This window comes from Archocentrus centrarchus, unplaced genomic scaffold (assembly GCF_007364275.1).
Source record: "Archocentrus centrarchus isolate MPI-CPG fArcCen1 unplaced genomic scaffold, fArcCen1 scaffold_71_ctg1, whole genome shotgun sequence".
In the NCBI taxonomy this organism is placed as follows: domain Eukaryota; kingdom Metazoa; phylum Chordata; class Actinopteri; order Cichliformes; family Cichlidae; genus Archocentrus; species Archocentrus centrarchus.
The window spans coordinates 396,306-417,448 of NW_022060286.1; the positions used below are offsets into that span (position 1 = coordinate 396,306).

Here is a 21,143-nt window from a genome sequence, read left to right on the forward strand (position 1 = left end):
TTTACCTATCAATGAAGCCAGATGATGCACATCAATTAGTTAAACTGCAGGAATGTCTTAAAGACATTAAGGACTGGATGACCTCTAATTTCCTGCTTCTAAATTCAGATCAAACTGAAATTCTTGTACTCGGCCCCACAAATCTTAGAAACATGGTGTCTAACCAGATACTTACTCTGGATGGCATTACTTTGGCCTCCAGTAACACTGTGAGAAATCTGGGAGTCATTTTTGATCAGGATATGTCCTTCAATGCACATATTAAACAAATATGTAGGACCGCTTTTTTGTATTTGCTCAATTTCTCTAAAATTAGAAACATCCTTTCTCAGAGTGATGCTGAAAAGCTAATTCATGCATTTATTACTTCTAGGCTGGACTATTGTAATTCATTATTATCAGGCTGTCCTAAAAGCTCCCTGAAAAGCCTTCAGCTGATCCAAAATGCTGCAGCTAGAGTACTGACAGGGACTAGAAAGAGAGAGCAGATTTCTCCCATATTGGCTTCTATTCATTGGCTCCCTGTTAAATCTAGAATAGAATTTAAAATCTTTCTCCTCACCTACAAGGTCTTGAATAATCAGACTGCTGGCTTACTTGTGGTTCCTAGGATACTTAAGAGTAGAATGGGAGGCAGAGCCTTCAGCTTTCAGGCCCCTCTTCTGTGGAACCAGCTCCCAGCTTGGATTCAGGAGACAGACACCCTCTCTATTTTTAAGATTAGGCTTAAAACTTTCCTTTATGATCAACTTATAGTTAGGGCTGGATCAGGTGACCCTGAACCCTCCCTTAGTTATGCTGCTATAGGCCTAGGCTGCTGGGGGGGGTTTCTTTTTATTCACCTTATTTACTTTGTTTATACTCCACTCTGTATTTAATCATTAATTGATATTAATCTCTGGCTCTCTTCCACAGCATGTCTTTTCTCTCCCCTCAGCCCAACCGGTCTCAGCAGATGACCCCCCCTCCCTGAGCCTGGTTCTGATGGAGGTTTCTTCCTGTTAAAGGGAGTTTTTCCTTCCCACTGTCACCAAGTGCTGCTCATAGGGGGTCGTTTTTGACTGTTGGGTTTTCTCTGTATTATTGTAGGGCCTTTACCCACAATACAAAGCGCCTTGAGGCGACTGTTTGTTGTGATTTGGCGCTATATAAATAAAATTAAATTGAATTGAATTGAATTGAATCATCTACACTGCCTACACACAGCAGTTGTGTGTGCATATGTGTGTGTGTTCCCTAACCTTCCACCACAGCTTAGTGTGACACTCTAAATACTGTCAAGTTTATTTCTAAAGCCCATTTAAAAACAACAGCAGCTGACTAAAGTGCTGTACAATTAGAATAAATAAAATAACATAAAACACAAGATAAGAAGACAGTTAAAACAGGAAACAAAAAAATAATAAAACATAAAAGAAAACAGCATCACTAATGTATCCAGGACTCATTCTGATTTAAAAGCCAAAGAATAAAAATGAGTTTTCAAACGAGTTTTAAAAGTGTCGACTGTAGGAGAGGTCCTGATATGAAGGGGCAATTTGTTCCAGAGTTTCGGAGCAAGAGCTGCAAAGGCCCGATCACTTCTGTTTTAATCTTGACTTCGGTACAGTTAGGACCATTTGCTCACCAGACCTCAGTGATCTAGTGGGAGTATGCAGGCTTATAAGATCGGAGAGGGACGAAGGCGCTGACCCATGCAACGCCTTAAAAACAGTCTGGTGCCACTTAATGTAAAGCAAAGCGCTCTGCAGCTCTGGCAAGTTTAACTTTATGGACCACATGGCGTCAGGAGTCCAGTCATAACACGAGGAAGCATGTTTCAGCATCTGCAGGCAGCTGACATCCATCCATGTTCAGGGTCGCACCATCGGACTTTGGGCAAGAGACAGGCCACACGCCGGTCGGGTCACCCGTCCACCACAGGTGAATCTGACATCTTTAAATGATGGCAGCTGCTGCATCATTTCACATCACCAAGAATACTAACCATTTTTGAAGCTTTCATTTTAAGGCAGGACTCAAACAAAAGTAAATCTGTGAGCTGATCCTAGCCATTGTTCCTGGGCATGTTTTCTTTCTTTAATCTAACAATATACACTAACTAGCTTTATTACCTACAGCTGCTCGACTGCTTCATAACACAAATATCTAATGAGCCAATCGCAGGGCAGCAACTCAACTACAAATGACACTTTGGTTTGCTCCAGGGGCTCATAAACAGGTGGCTGAGTTCATTTCACACTTTTGCTCTTTTGCTGAGGTGAAAACCAGGAGAAGGTGAGTACTAGTGATTGCAAAACGAGGCTCATTGAAGCTCTGAAACGTTTTGAACCATTGTGTCAAAAATTGGTTCGCCACTCCATGTTTCATTCAGTACTCTTGGGTGACATCTGCTGGCCACAGTGGTTGTTGCACAGCCAAATGATGCTCAAACGTGATAATAAGACTTCTTAACGTCTGTTGTGACAATTCCTCAAATGACCTGCAATCCAGCTGCGTTTTATGTAGTTCTTTGTCTTGTTAGGGATTATTTTTTTACTCTGTGAATTAAGGACAAATATTTAAAGGCAAAATCCAGTAAATTAATTAATAAACAGTGGATCAACCAAATAATAAATAATTAAATAATACATTAGACAGAGAGCAACAGATCAGAAAGTTCTAGACTAACTTCTCTCTTTCAGGGCACCTTATCTTGAGGACCGGCCACCGAACGTACAATTAGAACATCGCCAACATCACCACCATGTTCTGTCATTAATCTGGACAAGATTTCTCTGTATTGATTAAATCAGAACATCAGGAAGAAGATGTGCTCATGACAGGTGATTTGTGAAGGAGGATGATTGGCAAAAGAGGACAAAGGGGAATATTTTCTCCAGGACTCACCTTGGGACTTTAACTCCTCAAAACACTCACAGGAGGCCTCATAAATAAGGTAAGCAGAAATGTCCTGTTTTTAAATAACCGAATTCTGCAGAATTGGATGTTAAAAATTTTTTTGTGAGTGAGGAGGAGGTAAGGTCTTGAGAAAACAAATTTTAGAGGATCAGTTAAACTGTTTAAAGCTTGAAAATATTGAAGCATCAGGAAAAACAAAAAAGGGTTGACATTAAAAAAATGAATAAATAGATAATGGGTAAAATAGACAAAATAAGTGAAGTGATAAGAGTTGAAATAAGTAAGAAAATGATTGTGAGAGATACTGGAAACGTAAAACTGCCTTATAGTATTAGTCTACTGAGCAAATTGATTTATTTATTAAAACTAAGAAGTGTGTGTGGCCGGAAACTTTTCTGTTGAATAGAGATAACTCCTAATATCCACAGCATTAAGAATGGTGTGCGAGAATTGGCTTTATCCCATGAGAGACAATTAAAATAGTGATGTTTTACTGCAAAAGTACTGAGTATTGTTAATTTAATTGTTGGCCTCCCCCAGAGGGCTCATTTTCTGGACAGACATCGGCTTTGGCAGCGGCTCATAGCTTCCAAGACGATTAAAATATTAACATTATTGCTACATAGACTAAGGTAGTCTTAAGATAAAGTGAGAATTATGAATTCATTGGATTAACTCTCATGGTATATGCTGGCAGATAAAAAATTGTAACAAAAGTGTTGTGAATAAATAGAGACTAATAAATTGGCATGAAATTGTTAGTAAAAGTTGCAACTGAAAGTGTGAATGAGGAGACCTCCGTGTCTGTGTGTGTGTGTGTGTGTGTGTGTGTGTGTGTGTGTGTGTGTGTGTGTGTGTGTGTGTGTGTGTGTGTGTGTGTGTGTGTGTGTAGGTATGGGGAAACACATGAGGACTTTATGGTGCCAGAGCTTTTTGTTAGACTTGTGAAACAGTGATTTATGTCCAGAGATGCAAACAGAAGCTGAAGCAGTTTCTGACTCGGTGAGTCAAACTCAGTTCTCAGTGGTTCCCACACACTCTATGGGGTGGATGTATGAGGATGTTTTATAACTCCAAACATGAATGTAAGACAGTCTGATGGGTTTCCTTAGTTTGGTTCATCTGAGCTGTAAATAATTATTTTGAGCTTAATTGCCTAAAACTGATGTCTGAATGTCTGAACTGTTGTTAAAGTTAAAATGCTTTAGATTAATAAAGTTTAGCCACAGTTTATGACCATTTCCTTTATTAAGTCATTGTTTAGTAAACATGACACTGATGGGCTGCAACAAACTCACTTTTTATTGAGGATTTTATTATTTCTGCTTTACTGGATACAAAATGTTTTAGAAGGTTTCCAGACAGAAACTTCAGCTTTGCTTTAATGTAAACATTTATAATCTGACCTAAGATCAGATTTCACTGATCTTCCAGAGGGATGTCCTCTGGAGTCTGTGATGGTGGTGGGTGAGAGGAGGATGTTAGCAAAGCTGACATCCATCATGAACAACCCCCATCACCCTCTGCATGAGACAGCTGAGCAGCTCATTCATTCAGCTTTAACAGCAGTCAGACTGTACAACACATCAAGATGTCATGAGTCATTTGGACACTTTACCTCGTCTGCCATCACTTTATCCTTGCAGTCCATATGCATTTTATTACACTCATCCATATAATGCATACCGTGTATGTTGTGTACCTTACTGGCTACAAATGTATATAATGTTTTGATATCTATATATAGTGTTTGGATGTGTGTGTACATGTGTGTATATGTATATGTGTGTATTGTATTGACATTGATATATATTTTATGTATATATTGCTTATGTATATGTGTATAGTTTTTCTAGTCTATTCTATTTTAGTTCATTTGTTTTCCTTTTCTTTTTTCTCTGTACTGAGCTGCTGTAAATTTCCCCGTTGTGGGATCATTAAAGTTTTATCTTATCTTAGATGTTGGTTCTCTGACAGCCACAACAGAGTTACTATTAATATGAACCCAGTTTTCTTCTTTAACATTGAACTAAAAGCGGCCGAGTTTCTGCAGCTGTTTGTGTATAAAAACATTTTTGTACACACTATATTTGAACATGTTTGAATCATATCAATATTAAGCAAAAGATCAGGAACAAATGTGCGTCAGTTAAATGTTGTGTGTAGTGAGTGCTGCTCTCAGTAACTCTGCTGTCAGTGTGCCGGTGAGAAACGTCCACGTTACTCTGGAGGAGGCTGGAAAACTTTGTTAAAGGAGTTCAATAAAAGTGAGTGAAGCTGCTGAGCAGTGTCAGTGATGCTGAGCTGAGCTGCTGAGGACATCCTGACCTCAGTCAGTGGGCCCTGGTGTTTATGCTGCTGCCAGCCTCTGTTAGTGACGCTGTGTTTGAAGTGGATCCATCATCACTGACCTCCAACACTGAGAATAAACTCATACTTAGTGATAATGTCATCAGAGAGAAAGTGGGCTTTTAGGGCACTCGGGTCTAAAGTTAACTGCCATAATGTCAGCTTATAAACAGCTGTTGTTGCAGCTGTCCGGACAGCTGACGACATATGAACGGATCCGAAAGTGATCCGGGCCGGATGAAAGGGAAAAGCCCTTTTCGGGTCCGGTCCTGCGCTTTTCCTGATCCGTAATCCTGATCCATCCCGGATCCGTCCAACTGTGCAAGTGGACTCCGATCCGGACCGGTTTGCGGGTCCGTTAGGGAGTCACTTTACTATTTGGAGAAGCTCAGTAACGGCTCACGAAAACATGGATTAGTTTACACAGATTAGCTTCCGGTTTAATTCGAGCCCTGAACCGGAAACCGGTCCTCTGTGTTTGTCGTCCAATCAGAGCGCAGCTCTCATCTGTAGCTGCCCTCTGCAGTTTGGACTCTGGACCTGCAGCTGCAGTCTGACTTTAATTTGTTCACAAACTCAGGATCTTGTTGTTGTTTCACACATGATGCGGGTTTCCACATTTCCTCCTCTCCTTCTTCTTCCCCTCGCACTCCTGCTCCTTCTTCCTGTCGCTCCGGCACATGGCGGACATGTTCTGGCTTTTCCAGGAGAGTTCAGCCATTGGTTGAACATGCGGACCATCTTAGAAGAGCTACTGAAGAGGAACCACTCTGTCACCGTCTTAGTGCCCGATGCATCGCCATCTATCAACTACAACAACAGCTACGAGGCCGCCAAGTTCAACTTCCTGGTCTTCAAGGTAAGGCTGGCATTTATGCAGCGTGTTTGTAGTTGTAGTGACACCCAAAGAAACAACCCAGAGCCACAGATCAATCACTGCCGATCACTTCCACGGATATCACGGTCTTTCCTGTCCGAGGCAGGGATACCTGTGCACAGGGGCGCAGCTATATACTTTCTGAGGTGTATGCGGACACATTTTTAGGCGCCCCCCCCCCCCCCCCCCCCCCCCCCCCCAGGGGCGGTGGTGGTAATGCTAATTAGCAAGCTAATACTAACCGCTGAAAGCTGCTCCCGCTTGTTAATTGAGTGAAGGGGCCTACACATGTAACCAGAAAGCACATCTAAAGCCTAATCACAGTCTTCGTGAACCTGTAGTTACATTTCTCGAGGTGCAGGTCATTTTTCTTAAAGGCCTTTCACAGCTCCACTGGTGCTGAAAACTAATGTTTGAATACAACTGAATACAACTATCGATTATTTTCAGAATCGAGTATTGTATCGATTATTCCATCAATTATTCAAGTAATCGGATAAGAAATAATTTTTCGTACTAACAATTCATCTGCACATTTTAACTTCCGTACTGCAGTTTTTCTCTATGTCACATGTGTCAGACTCAAGGTCTGCGGGCCACTTCCGGCCCACGATCTAATTTTATAGGCCAGCAAGATAATTTCATATAGCTATTATTAATAACCCGTGTGTAAATGTGCTCCCACCACTAATACTACAAATTCCACGCACTGCAGCAGCTGCAGGCAGGCCAACAACTGTGCGCTAACCCGTTTTCCCTATTGACGATTGATCAGTGATCAGCGGATAAAACATCGGTCAGCACTTTTTACAGTGACATTTAAGCTGACTGACTCCCCAAAAATGACCAAAGGAAAAGTGGAAAACAGGGATTTTCCAAACAGGTGGGAGGCAAAAGACCTGAACGCTGACATCGGAGGTAAACCATCTGTCTCTTTTCCTCACTTGCGCTCCGGGGAAAGAGCGGATTGGTGGGACAGATACGGAAAAGATGAAGAGACCTGCACAGGTGAGCTGACAGTGCATCACTGCGTCACACAGCAGGAAACGCTGCGCAGCAAAGTCCTGAAGACAGAACGCGTCATAAACACCGAAACACAGACTGGGAACTTTGTAAGAGGCAGTTTCAGTCTTTTCTGGAGTAAATAGTTTCTGAATGTGGTGACGCGCCTTATTACACAGGTGCGATGAGCTGCCTGAGTTAATCTGTCAGTTCATAGAAAGTGAAGGAAAAGCCTCAGCAGGGCTCCGGGATGAAAGGTGGCTGAGAGTCGACTTTTCTCATGAAGCATCTTAATGCGTCCCTGCAGCTTTGGGGACTGGACCGCGTGATAACTTGTCTCCACCGCTGTGTTTGCAGCTGCGCTATTTGCTGATAAACTGACACACTGCGCAGTTTATGCAGCGTTTTTCCGACTGTGAAGCGCAGAAATTCACATTACAGTTTTTACCTGAAAAATTTGCAACTTTTCATCAGTTTGAAATATATTCATTTTTTCTAAAGTGATTTTTGAAGGATAATATAATTTTATATTTTATTTAATGTGTTGAGGAAAAAAGCTGCTGTATTCTGGCCATTCAAATTTATTTTACTGATTTAAATAAATCCTGTTTGCTAAATGCAGAGACAGCAGAGCTCCGAAAGTGAAGCGTCTCAGCCTGGCGCTGCACCTTGCGATCAACCGCTAGCTAGAACACCACACACACACACACACACACACACACACACACACACACAAAACGCACCATCCGCATCCTCTCAATGTTTACTGTGTTCATGTGTGCAGATCACTTATTCATGGACTTATAAAATACAAGACTTCTATGACATAACTTACCGACTGTCTTTAAATGGGACAGGAGGACGGGAGGTGAAGGAGCGCAGGGGCGCCTAATCAGCGCAGCGCCTCTGTTATTGATCATGTCATATGCACAGCTGTTAAATACAGAAAATGCAACTAGAGAAATATTTTCCCACATCGTTTTGGCGCCCCCCGCTTGTGCGGCGCCCCTATGCGTTGCATATAGTGCATACCCCCTTTTTGCGCCACTGCCTGTGCATTCGTCACCACAGGTGAGAAGTAACGAAGTACAGATACTGTGCTTAAGTAGAGCTTTCAAATATCTGTACTTAAGTATTATTAATATGTTTTATCCTTACGTTACTTTCGGTTTAACAGCTGAGGGAAGATTGTATTTCCGGTCACTGCCTTCAGACATCACAGGACTCAGAAGAAAAACTCATGAAACAGCCGCACCGGCGCCTCCATCACCGGCCTGACCGCACACAGACACATGAACGAGCACAGACTGCACCGGTGTCGTGCCAAAGTAGTTATCCTCGACATAATTTGTATCCCCACCCTCGAGAGCGCGCAGAGGAGGCGGAGCCAGTTGCCATGCCTTAAAGCAAGCTCTTACGTGGTTCTGTAAGCTACTTTTTCATAGTGTGTATTCGCTCCAATAAACCTAAAACGCTGAAAAACAAAAGTATCGTATCGTTTTGTAAGTAAATTGAATGAATTTTAATACAAATTTCAGGATATTGTCCTACCGTGACTGCTTTTAGTTGATGAATGGGTGCATTATAGCAGGGGGGCACAGATTTTGGCAGAGGGAGACACACAGCCTGATAAAATGTGTATCCCCCTCTAGCTTTTGGTAGGAAAAAGGAATCATTTTGAAAATCACCCAGATTATTAGGCATACTCTGCTTGATTCATCAACTAAAAGCAGTCATGGTAGGACAATAAGGGTGCATTATAGCAATTCAATTCAATTCAAAGATCTTTATTATCCCCAAGGGGGCAATTATTTCCACAGCCAGCAGTACAACAAAGATAAAATTAAATTTATACCGTAAAACATACATAAAAATGCATAGAATCACAACAAATCATTTAAAAACCTAATTGCTGATGGAACAAAAAGATTCTCTTAATCTATTTGTCCTGCATCTTTGGACCTGATATCTGCATCCAGAGGGAAGCAACTTAAACTCCAGGTGCAGTGGGTGGTGTGGGTCTGCTAGGATCAGTCTGGCCTTTTTCACTGACCTCACCTTTTGTAAGTCAGTGAGGTTGATTAAGGCTGTGCCAGCAGTTTTTCTACACACCTTTACAACTCCTAGCAGCTTATTCCTGTTCTTAGCATTTAAAAATCCGAACCAGCAGGTAAGATTAAATGTAAGAACAGACTCAATAAAACAAAAGTAAAACATTTTCATGAATGTAAAATCCACGGAGCTTCCGACAAAAGTGCATCCTCTGATGGGCCTTTTTGCAGAGTAAATCTACGTGGGCTTCAAAGTTCAGCTTATCGTCAAGGGTCGTTCCCAGATATTTATACTGGTTTACGACCTCGACATTTTCTCCAGAAATTACCACAGGCACGGTGACTATCTGGCAGGGGCGCACAGATGTTGGCAGACGGAGAAACACAGTGTGTGTAGTGCAGTTAAACTAGTAGTACACTGCAATGTCCTGAAATTTGTATTAAAATTCATTCAATTTACTTACAAAACGATACGATACTTTTGTTTTTCAGTGTTTTAGGTTTATTGGAGCGAATACACACTATGAAAAAGTAGCTTACAGAACCACGTAAGAGCTTGCTTTAAGGCATGGCAACTGGCTCCGAGGCGGTCTGCGCGCTCTCGAGGGTGGGGATACAAATTATGTCGGGGATAACTACTTTGGCACGACACCTGTCCTCGGGGCGCAGTGGGCCGGACCGACCCGGAAGTGCGTTTGTGGATGTCAGTAAGCTGCAGAGCTTTTAAAGCAGCAGTCTGTTCACATGCAGCAACACAAATATCAGCAAACACACAAATGTTTGTGTGCAGCATTGTTGCTTTTGGCAACCATTTTAGTTTTAGTCCTATGGATGCTTCTTAGTTTTAGCCAGTTTTAGTGTGTGTGTGTGTGGGGGGGGGGGGGGGGGGGGGGGTATTAGTCTTTACAAGTTAATTTGAATAATTATTGGTAACAGTGGAATCAATTACTCCTAAAATGCAATAAACAAAAACATTCTCACTTTGGTAATTGGGGATTTATTTCTCAGAATTTGCTAAAGTGCAATGAACATAGAGAATATAAGCGATGGATGAGGATACATTCTTAACTTGACCTTGTTTGCCAGCAGTGTTAATTTTGTTGACGAAATATTTTCGTCAACGACCCTTTTTTTCATGACGATAACTAAATAAAAATGACCTAAAAGGATAAAAATGATGACGAAATTAATTGACACTTTAGTCAACGAGACGAAAATGCTTGGCGGGGATGACATCCAATCAGAACTGATTTAATTTTGTGACAGGGCGGGACAAGTTAGGAGAACATCCAATCAAACGCACAGTTAGGGTCTGCCGGTGTCTTGTGTCTGTGGGTGTTCTAAACACTCAGACACAAGCTATTTTCCTGGGGGTGCTACGAGGGTGCTATGACTTTTCCAGGGGGAGCTGCAGCACCCCCTAGCGCCCGCCTGGCCCCGCCACTGAAAACGATGTGTAAACCATGTGGGGCTCAGAATTAATTACTGATAAGTGTCATACTCTTCTTAGCCTTTTACAAAGTGTTTGACTCCAAAAATCACAATTTTATCTTTAGCTGTGTTAAGTTCTGTTCTCAAATTCTTCTGTTAGACACTAATGTTTTATTTTGGTGAGCCCTTTTATTTTGATATGTCCTGTGTGGCGAATGGAACTTCCTGCAGAAACTATTGTGTTTTTTGTAGTTTCACTCCAGTTCATGGACGTCAGTTCAATGTGATGGCTGTATACGAAGTCATTAAAGGAGCAAGTACGCTCACTTTCCTGGCTCCAGAAAAGGAGTTTGGCTGGCTGTTTATTTATGTTCATGCTCAGTGAGTACAACACATAGAGAGAACAGTACAGTGTTCTTCTTTTACTTTGTTTTACGACCTTGTTGTGATCCTTCGTTTACGGCAGTGAGCAAAGTGTACGCAGTGTGAACGTTTACAACCATGGCTACTGAGCACATTTCCAGAGCTGTGATGAAGTTAAGAATAAAGGAGTCAAGAGACTAAAAAGTGTGTGATCATTTACGACATGGAAGAAGCGGCAGCAAACCCAACAAGCTGTCTTGATAAATTTGGATTTGGTCCTTTTTTCTGCAATACAATTAAAACATTATATAATAACGCTAATTGCCCTGTCAAACTAAAAAATGGTACCTCTCCTAGGTTCAATTTATATCGAGGAATCAGGCAAGGTTGCCCAATTTCCCCTTATCTCTTACTGTTAGCCACTCATATTCTTGCTGACTACGTTTCTGCAAATCAGCTGAAAGGTATTTATGTTTTTGGTAAAGAAATCCGAATTAGTCAGTTAGCTGACGACACTACTCTTTTCTTAAGCGATACCAGTCAAGTTTCTCCTGCTTTAAGCTTAATCCAAACATTTTCTGACATATCAGGGCTTGAATATAAATAAAAGTGAACTTCTATTTAATTCAATTCAATTTTATTTATATAGCACCAAATCACAACAAACAGTTGCCTCAAGGTGCTTTGTATTGTGGGTAAAGACCCTACAATAATACAGAGAAAACCCAACAGTCAAAAACGACCCCCTATGAGCAGCACTTGGTGACAGTGGGAAGGAAAAACTCCCTTTAACAGGAAGAAACCAACAGCAGAACCAGGCTCAGGGAGGGGGGGTCATCTGCTGAGACCGGTTGGGGCTGAGGGGAGAGAAAAGACATGCTGTGGAAGAGAGCCAGAGATTAATATCAATTAATGATTAAATACAGAGTGGAGTATAAACAAAGTAAATAAGGTGAATAAAAAGAAACCCCCCCCAGCAGCCTAGGCCTATAGCAGCATAACTAAGGGATGGTTCAGGGTCACCTGATCCAGCTCTAACTATAAGCTTGATCATAAAGGAAAGTTTTAAGCCTAATCTTAAAAATAGAGAGGGTGTCTCTCTCCTGAATCCAAGCTGGGAGCTGGTTCCACAGAAGAGGGGCCTGAAAGCTGAAGGCTCTGCCTCCCATTCTACTCTTAAGTATCCTAGGAACCACAAGTAAGCCAGCAGACTGAGAGTGAAGTGCTCTGTTGGGGTGATATGGGACTATGTTACATGGTTTATTACTCATGTAAGGAGAAGTCACCCATACCCCCAGAGGGGCATGAGTGAATTCTGCATTCTACACAGAAACACAGTGTCCTTATACCCTTTTACACCCCCCTGTTGAGGCATAGGAAGGCCCATGACTCATTAATGCTACAGTTTAAAAAAAGAAAAAAAAAGAAAAACAAGATAGATATCATCCTTAGATGTCGCCACATCGTTCCTGCTATTAAATGTAATTACTGCACTAACTCCCCCTCCTCCTCAACCTGTGAACCACCAACTGCCCCCTGTAGCTGTGGGGGAGGTGGTTTACTTTCTCCTTTCGGCGAGAACACCTACGGTACCGTCTTATACTTTATTTTTCTATGCTTTTCCCTGAAAAGCTAACTTTCAATGAAAGTTACTTCGGCCGGTGTCCCTCGCGAACCCTGTTCTGAGAGCGCTTTTCCCTGAAAAGCGAACTTTCCCTGAAAGTTACTCCGGCCGGTTTCCCTCACGAACCCTGTTCGGAGGACGTAGACTACAGTTTTCCCTGAAAAGCCAGCTTTCCCTAAAAGTTATCCTGGCAATCGGACCCGGTCCGACTCAGTAGTCTACGTTTTTTTCCTACCTGGTTTCTGTCGTCTTCACGTCGGTGGATCGGGTCCCGAGGAAAGCATTCCCAGCGACCGCGGAGAAACCTATGAAGCCGGGCCTGGCAACGAATTTCACATCCCAGGTCTTTGTGCAGCACCTCTATTGCAGCTGGCTGTCTGGACAGACTCGCTGGCGTCTCTCCGTTATCGTTGAAAAAACTTCCTCACTGCCCAATCCAGCTCGAAGGACCACTAAAAATGTTAGGTTCAGACCACTGTTAAATAAAAGAAGACACAGAAACCCATAGTGATCTTTTTACCTTTAGGGAGAGTCTCCGTCAGCCACCACTCGTGTGTGTGTGTGTCTCAGAGAGAGTCTGACTTCCTTCTTCCTGCCGGCTCTTTTATTTTTAGCATCACGTGAGTGTGTGGGGGTGTGTGACATCAGGAAACAGGCGTTACCTGCTTTCCTTCACTGGAGGGTTTTGTCTTTACAATCTGATTGTCATGTACATGTTTATGATAAACACATTGTGCTACATAGAAAAACAGTTAAACGCTTATCTATTCTTACAGTTCCCTTCTTCTTGGCGGACCTACATCCAATAAGCATATTTTCGAGGTTGCTCCCAGACACATAATAATGCTCCATAATGTAAAGCACAAAGTAATTAACATTACATCCTGTAATCAATAAAAATAAAGAAACAAACTTATACAATTGAAAAACTCTCTTTTGACAGGGAGAAACCTCCAGCAGAACCAGGCTCTTAAAGGGGACATATCATGCTTTTAAATCCTTCCTTTTCATATGTAAATCATTCACATGAGGTCTATATAAAGTAGAACTGCAATGCTTTGGTATAAATTCTTTGTTATTGTAGCTCCACAGACCCCTTGTTTCCACCTGTCTTGAGGCGCATCTTACAACAACTTGCTTTGGTGCGGTCTTTTTAAATGTAAATGGAAAATGGATCCCGAGCAGCAGGGAAAAAAGGCCGGCTGGGTGACTGTGAGGAGGAAGTGTATTCCTAAGCAGAAGCCCCGGGTACACCACCAACCTGTTCACGTCTCTAACCATTTTTCTCGACTCGGCGACACACCCGCCGAGGAACAAACTCTGGTTATTGGCGACTCTGTTTTGAGAAACGTGAAGCTAGAGACACCGGCGACCATAGTCAAATGTCTTCCAGGGGCCAGAGCAGGCGACATTCATGGAAATTTGAAACTGCTGGCTAAGGCTAATTGTAGATTTGGTAAGATCGTTATTCACGTCGGCAGTAATGACACCCGGTTACGCCAATCGGAGGTCACTAAAATTAATATTGACTCGGTGTGTAACTTTGCAAATACAATGTCGGACTCTGTAGTTTTCTCTGGGCCCCTCCCCAATCAGACCAGGAGCGACATGTTTAGCCGCATGTTCTCCTTGAATTGCTGGCTGTCTGAGTGGTGTCCAAAAAACGATGTGGGCTTCAAAGATAATTGGCAGAGTTTCTGGGGAAAACCTGGTCTTGTTAGGAGAGACGGCATCCATCCCACTTTGGATGGAGCAGCTCTCATTTCTAGAAATCTGGCCAAATTTATTAACCCTCCTAAAACCTGACTACCCAGGGTTGAGACCAGGAAGCAGAGCTGCAGTCTTACACGCTGCTCTGCAGCTTCTCTCCTCCTGCCATCCCCCCAAAACCCAATCCCCATAGAGTCGGTGCCTGCTCCCAGACCACCAAAAAACAAAGCTAAAATAGGCAAAAAACTATTTAAGCATAAAACTTCAAAAACAATAAATAATACAGCTTCATCAACTGCACCAAAGAATGAAACAATTAAATGTGGATTATTAAACATTAGGTCTCTCTCTTCCAAGTCCCTGTTAGTAAATGATTTACGAGTCACAGTAACTGTCAGAATGCTTGAAGCACAGGTCGAGGAGGAGGAGTAGCAGCAATCTTCAATTCCAGCTTATTAATTAATCACAGACCCAGACAAAGTTTTAATTCTTTTGAAAGCCTGACTCTTAGTCTTGTCCATCCTAATTGGGAAAATCAAAAACCTGTTTTATTTGTTATTATCTATCGTCCACCTGGTCCTTACTCAGAGTTTCTGTCTGATTTCTCAGACTTTTTATCTGATTTAGTGCTCAGTTCAGATAAAATCATTATAGTGGGTGATTTTAACATCCATGTAGATGCTGAGAATGACAGCCTCAACACTGCATTTAATCTATTGTTAGATTCAATTGGCTTCTCTCAAAATGTAAAGAAGCCCACCCACCACTTTAATCATACTCTGGATCTTGTCCTGACATATGGCATAGAAACTGAAGACTTAACAGTATTCCCTGAAAGCCCCTTCCTGTCTGATCATTTCTTTGTAACATTTACATTTACTTTAATGGATTACACAGCAGTGGGGAATAAGTTTTATTACAGTAGAAGTCTTTCTGAAAGTGCTGTAACTAAGTTTAAGGATCTAATTCCTTCATTATTGTGCTCTTCGGTGCCATGTGCCAACACAGTGCAGAGCAGCTACCTAAACTCTGCTCCCAGTGAGGTCGATTATCTCGTCAATAGTTTTACATTCTCACTGCGTACGACTTTGGATACTGTGGCTCCTCTGAAAAGGAAAGCTTCAAATCAGAAGTGCCTGACTCCGTGGTATAATTCACAAATGCACAGCTTAAAGCAGATAACCCGAAAGCTGGAGAGGGAATGGCGTCTCACTAAATTAGAAGATGCTCATTTAGCCTGGAAAAAGAGTTTGTTGCTCTATAAAAAAGCCCTCCGTAAAGCTAGGACATCTTACTACTCATCATTAATTGAAGAAAATAAGAACAACCCCAGGTTTGTTTTCAGCACTGTAGCCAGGCTGACAAAGAGTCAGAGCTCTGTAGAGCCGAGTATTCCTTTCACGTTAACTAGTAGTGACTTCATGGATTTCTTTACAAATAACATTTTAGACATTAGAGAAAAAAATTATTCATAACCATCTCAAAGATTTATCTTCATGTTCGGCTGCTTTCAGCACTGCTGGTATTTGTTTAGACTCTTTGGCTCCAGTTGATCTTTCAGAGTTAACTTCAATAGTTACTTCCTCCAAACCAGCAACATGGTTATTAGATCCCATTCCTACTAGACTGTTTAAAGAAGTCTTTCCAATTATTGATGCTTCAATCTTAAAAATGATCAATCAGTCTTTATTAGTTGGCTATGTACCACAGACCTTCAAGGTGGCTGTAATTAAACCTCTACTTAAAAAGCCATCACTGACCCAGCTGTCTTAGCTAATTATAGGCCAATCTCCAACCTTCCTTTTCTCTCAAAGATTCTTGAAAGAGTAGTTGTAAAACAGCTAACTGATCATCTGCAGAGGAACGGTTTATTTGAAGAGTTTCAGTCAGGTTTCAGAATCCATCACAGTACAGAAACAGCATTAGTGAAGGTTACAAATGATCTTCTTACAGCCTCTGACAGTGGACTCATCTCTGTTCTTGTCCTGTTGGACCTCAGTGCAGCTTTTGATACTGTTGACCATAACATTTTATTACAGAGATTAGAGCATACTATAGTATTAAAGGTACTGCACTGCAGTGGTTTGAATCACATTTATCTCATAGACTCCAATTTGTTCATGTAAATGGGGAGTCTTCTTCACACACTAAGGTTAATTATGGAGTTCCACAGGGTTCTGTGCTAGGACCAATTCTATTTACATTATACATGCTTCCCTTAGGCAGTATTATTAGAAAGCATTGCATCAATTTTCATTGTTATGCAGATGATACTCAGCTTTACCTATCAATGAAGCCAGATGACACACAATTAGTTAAACTGCAGGAATGTCTTAAAGACATTAAGACCTGGATGACCTCTAATTTCCTGCTTCTAAATTCAGATAAAACTGAAATTCTTGTACTCGGCCCCACAAATCTTAGAAACATGGTGTCAAACCAGATACTTACTCTGGATGGCATTACTTTGGCCTCCAGTAACACTGTGAGAAATCTTGGAGTCATTTTTGACCAGGATATGTCCTTCAATGCACATTTTAAACAAATATGTAGGACTGCTTTGTTGCATTTGTGCAATATTTCTAAAATTAGAAACATCCTTTCTCAGAGTGATGCTGAAAAGCTAATTCATGCATTTATTACTTCTAGGCTGGACTATTGTAATTCATTATTATCAGGCTGTCCTAAAAGCTCCCTGAAAAGCCTTCAGCTGATCCAAAATGCTGCAGCTAGAGTACTGACAGGGACTAGAAAGAGAGAGCATATTTCTCCCATATTGGCTTCTCTTCATTGGCTCCCTGTTAAATCTACAATAGAATTTAAAATCCTTCTCCTCACCTACAAGGTCTTGAATAATCAGGCCCCATCTTATCTCAAACCTCATAGTACTGTATCACCCCAATAGAGCACTTGAAGCTGAGCAAAATAACTGCTCATGTTGGTTCAACTGTGAAAGTCATTATTTTTTGCTCAGCCTTGGCTTTTACATGCGACGGTCATTAATTAATTTTATACCCATCATAAATGCCTCTAGCCACCCCAGCTTCTGTCTCAGCCTCCATAATAAACAGCATATGCTTGTAGTAGAAGCAGTCTGGACTGAGTCTTACCTTGGGTCCCCACCATCTTAGCTTGTTGCAGTCCTGACCTGCTTCTGCTGAATAAGCGGTTTGATGTTTGTGGAGGAAGTGTTTCATCCTTGCTGCTGTCCATTCCACCAGCTCAGTTTCACACCACATGCCCGCTCCACGCCTCTTCTGCCTCAGTTCCTTGTTTGTTCTCTGGCACCCACCTCCAGTGGGGTCCCTTCTGCCAGCCACCTGCTTGGCCTTGTGAATGGCTATATCACCACCTTGTGCCCAGCCTCCATCGGGATTGTATCTCCGCCGCCTGAACAGTCCCCCCTCACCTGAGACAACGGCTGCCTTCCCTGGCCCGGGCCATCCTCCACGGTCCTCTAAGCTCTCCAGCTTCCTTGTGCTCCTGCCACTGGTCTGCTTGACTCCTTTCCTCCATTGTTTTATTTGGTCATTTACTGAAATGGACAAAAAACAAAAGGAACAGTAAACAGACTTGCATCATTTAGAAAACCAGAAACCACTCATCAGAACAGTGAGACATGATCCAGGGGCTCACATCATACTGTTTAACACATTCTGCAGAAGCCTCCTGATATCAGACCTCAGCCTTAGTTTTTCTACCATGTTTCATGATTTCTTTGTTTTTGTCTGTAATCTGTGTCCACCTTGAAAGTTTACACAACATCACTGGGCTGATACTGAAATAGAATCAATGACCTGATCAGGTGTTTCCTCCTGCAGGTGCCATACAGGAGGGAGGAGTATCTGAGCATCATGCAGGAATTCATCCGCTTCTCCATGTATGAGTCACACACCTCCTCACTGCTGCAGAAATTCATGAAGTCCAGCAACTTCATGGGGCAGACTTTAGACTTTGGGAGGCAGCAGTGTGATGGGATGCTGAAGAACGAGCGGCTGATGGCGATTCTGAAAGATGCCACGTTTGACGTCGTTTTGCAAGACTCATTGGTAATGTGCGGTGACTTGGTGGCTGACGTCCTCGGTGTGCCACTTGTCCTCTCGCTACGCTGCAGCATTGGCAGCGTCATGGAGCGACACTGTGGTCACGCCCCATCACCACCATCTTATGTCCCAGTAGTTCCTCTTCCCTACAGCGACTGCATGACATTCACGGAGAGGCTGATCAACATGGTGACGTACGTGGCGTCATCGTTACTAACCGAACTGGCCTGGAAGCTGTCGCTGGATAAATACTACAGTGAGATCAAAGGTCAGAGGTCACATTATACTGATGTCATCGTCTGTCTGAACTCAAGAAGTTTAAAAAACTTTTATTTTGAAGTCATATTCCTTATTTCTTGTGTGGACAGGAAGTGCCAGCAGTGTGTGTGAGACTCTGGGAAAGGCTGATGTGTGGCTCATCAGGACATTCTGGGACATTGAGACCCCACGGCCAATCCCGCCCAACTTCAAACACGTGGGCGGTCTGCACTGCAAACCTGCCAATCAGCTGCCGGAGGTGTGAGCTCTGAAGACTCACAGTACTTTTATTCTGAAATAGCAAGATGAATGATGATGTATTAATAGTGTCACATCTTCCAGGACCTTGAGGAGTTTGTGCAGAGTTCAGGCGATGCTGGCGTAGTCGTGGTTTCCTTTGGCTCCATGGTAACCAACCTGACGATGGAGCGCGCTAATGTCATCGCCACTGCCTTTGGACAAATCCCACAGAAGGTCAGAAGCTCCATCCACTCAAAAACATTCAGGGACTGGGTTATCAGCAGCTATTGATTACATTACTGATTACTTTCTGCAGTAATCATCAAAAACCAGATGAAGGTACAAGAAGCTCAGATGGTTTGTTTACCTGTAGGTTTATTTGTTTACCTGGGGGTTTCCTTCCCCTACCACCTGGTGTGTGTTTCATTCCTTTCAGGTGATTTGGCGTTACCGTGGCGATGCTCCAACTGCACTGGCATCAAACACGAAGATTTCTAATTGGATTCCTCAGAATGACCTGCTGGGTATGACTCATTCATCCTGTCATAGGATTTCAAAATAAAAGGCCTAATGAGGCTTCTTATTTTTTATTTAAAAAAAAAATCTGTTTCCAGAATGATTTCACAATAAAAGCTCTGTTTTTTTCCTCCTCAGGTCACCCCAAAACACGAGTATTTGTGACTCACGGCGGCACTAATGGTCTGTATGAAGCCGTGTTTCACGGTGTGCCTCTGGTCGGTATCCCACTGTTTGGTGATCAGCATAATAATCTCGCCCGTATGAGTCGCCTCGGCACCGCCATCGTCCTCGACATCAGTCAATTGACGTCTGAGGAGCTGACAGAGGTGCTGCACACCATCATCAACCAGCCGAGGTAGGGGTGATTTTACTGTGACACAGTTGGTTTTTCATTTCCTGTTAATAACAAAATGCCTTGAAGCGACTGTTTGTCGTGATTTGGCACTATGCAAATAAAACTGAGTTGAATTAATACCCTAATCTTCATACATTTAAACCTGTCAAAGTTTTATTTCCTGTCTTTGACACCAGTACTTCACACTAAAAGTGTACCACTGTTTAACAGTGACACAGCTGTGTGACTTCCTGTTTGTTCCCCATGATGCACAGCTACAGGACCAAAATGCAGCGTCTGTCAGCGGTGCACCGTGACCAGCCAGTTACACCACTGAGTACCGCCGTCTTCTGGGTGGAGTTTGTGATGCGACATGGTGGAGCACGGCACCTACGGTTAGCATCACATGACCTGAACTGGTTCCAGTACCACAGCTTGGACACTGGTGCTGCCCTGCTGGTCGCCTTGATGACCGCTGCTGCTTTGTGGTGGACATGCATACGCAGCTTCCTGCAGCGGTGCAGATGGCGAGCAAGAAGAGAGAAGAAGGACTGAAAGGAGTTTTTAAATTTTTAACGTGATACATGAAAATGTTTTGACATTGTGCAAAGGCGCAAGGCAGAGCCTTCAGCTTTCAGGCCCCTCTTCTGTGGAACCAGCTCCCAGCTTGGATTCAGGAGACAGACACCCTCTCTATTTTTAAGATTAGGCTTAAAACTTTCCTTTTTGATCAAGCTTATATGTAGTTAGAGCTGCTACTAAAGATAATTTTTGGTAGTCAAATAATCTGTCAATTATTTTATCGATTAGTCAATGATTATTTAACTTTTACCTCACCTGTTCAAGCCTGCACACCTGTTAAGATCACCTTGTTGTTTCTTATCACAATTAAAATAATGACCCATAAAAATACGAGTTTGAAACTAATCAGATGTATTTTTAAGATTAATGTGACCATCACAATAAATATCAAATAATTCAATTCAATTCAATTCAATGTTATTTATATAGCACCAAATCACAACAAACAGTCGCCTCAAGGCGCTTTGTATTGTGGGTAAAGACCCTACAATAATACAGAGAAAACCCAACAGTCAAAAACGACCCCCTATGAGCAGCACTTGGTGACAGTGGGAAGGAAAAACTCCCTTTTAACAGGAAGAAACCTCCATCAGAACCAGGCTCAGGGAGGGGGGGTCATCTGCTGTGAGGGGGCTGAGGGGAGAGAAAAGACATGCTGTGGAAGAGAGCCAGACATTAATACAAATTAATGATTAAATGCAGAGTGGAGTATAAACAAAGTAAATAAGGTGAATGAAAAGAAACAGTGCATTATGGGAGCCCCCCAGCAGCCTAGGCCTATAGCAGCATAACTAAGGGAGGGTTCAGGGTCACCTGATCCAGCCCTAACTATAAGCTTGATCATAAAGGAAAGTTTTAA

The 21,143-nt window shown here is 42.4% G+C and overlaps 1 protein-coding gene across 1 annotated transcript; it reads left to right on the top strand.

The window, feature by feature from the left end:
* The first annotated feature begins 5,851 nt into the window (after nt 1-5,851).
* Nucleotides 5,852-20,689, top strand: LOC115777755 (UDP-glucuronosyltransferase 2A1-like). The gene is made up of 7 exons (XM_030725729.1): nt 5,852-6,109; nt 18,130-18,619; nt 18,720-18,868; nt 18,952-19,083; nt 19,286-19,373; nt 19,504-19,723; nt 19,978-20,689. The coding sequence occupies exons 1-7, from the start codon at nt 5,852-5,854 to the stop codon at nt 20,255-20,257; spliced, it is 1,617 nt and encodes a 538-aa protein (XP_030581589.1). The 3' UTR covers nt 20,258-20,689.
* The last annotated feature ends 454 nt before the right edge of the window (nt 20,690-21,143 follow it).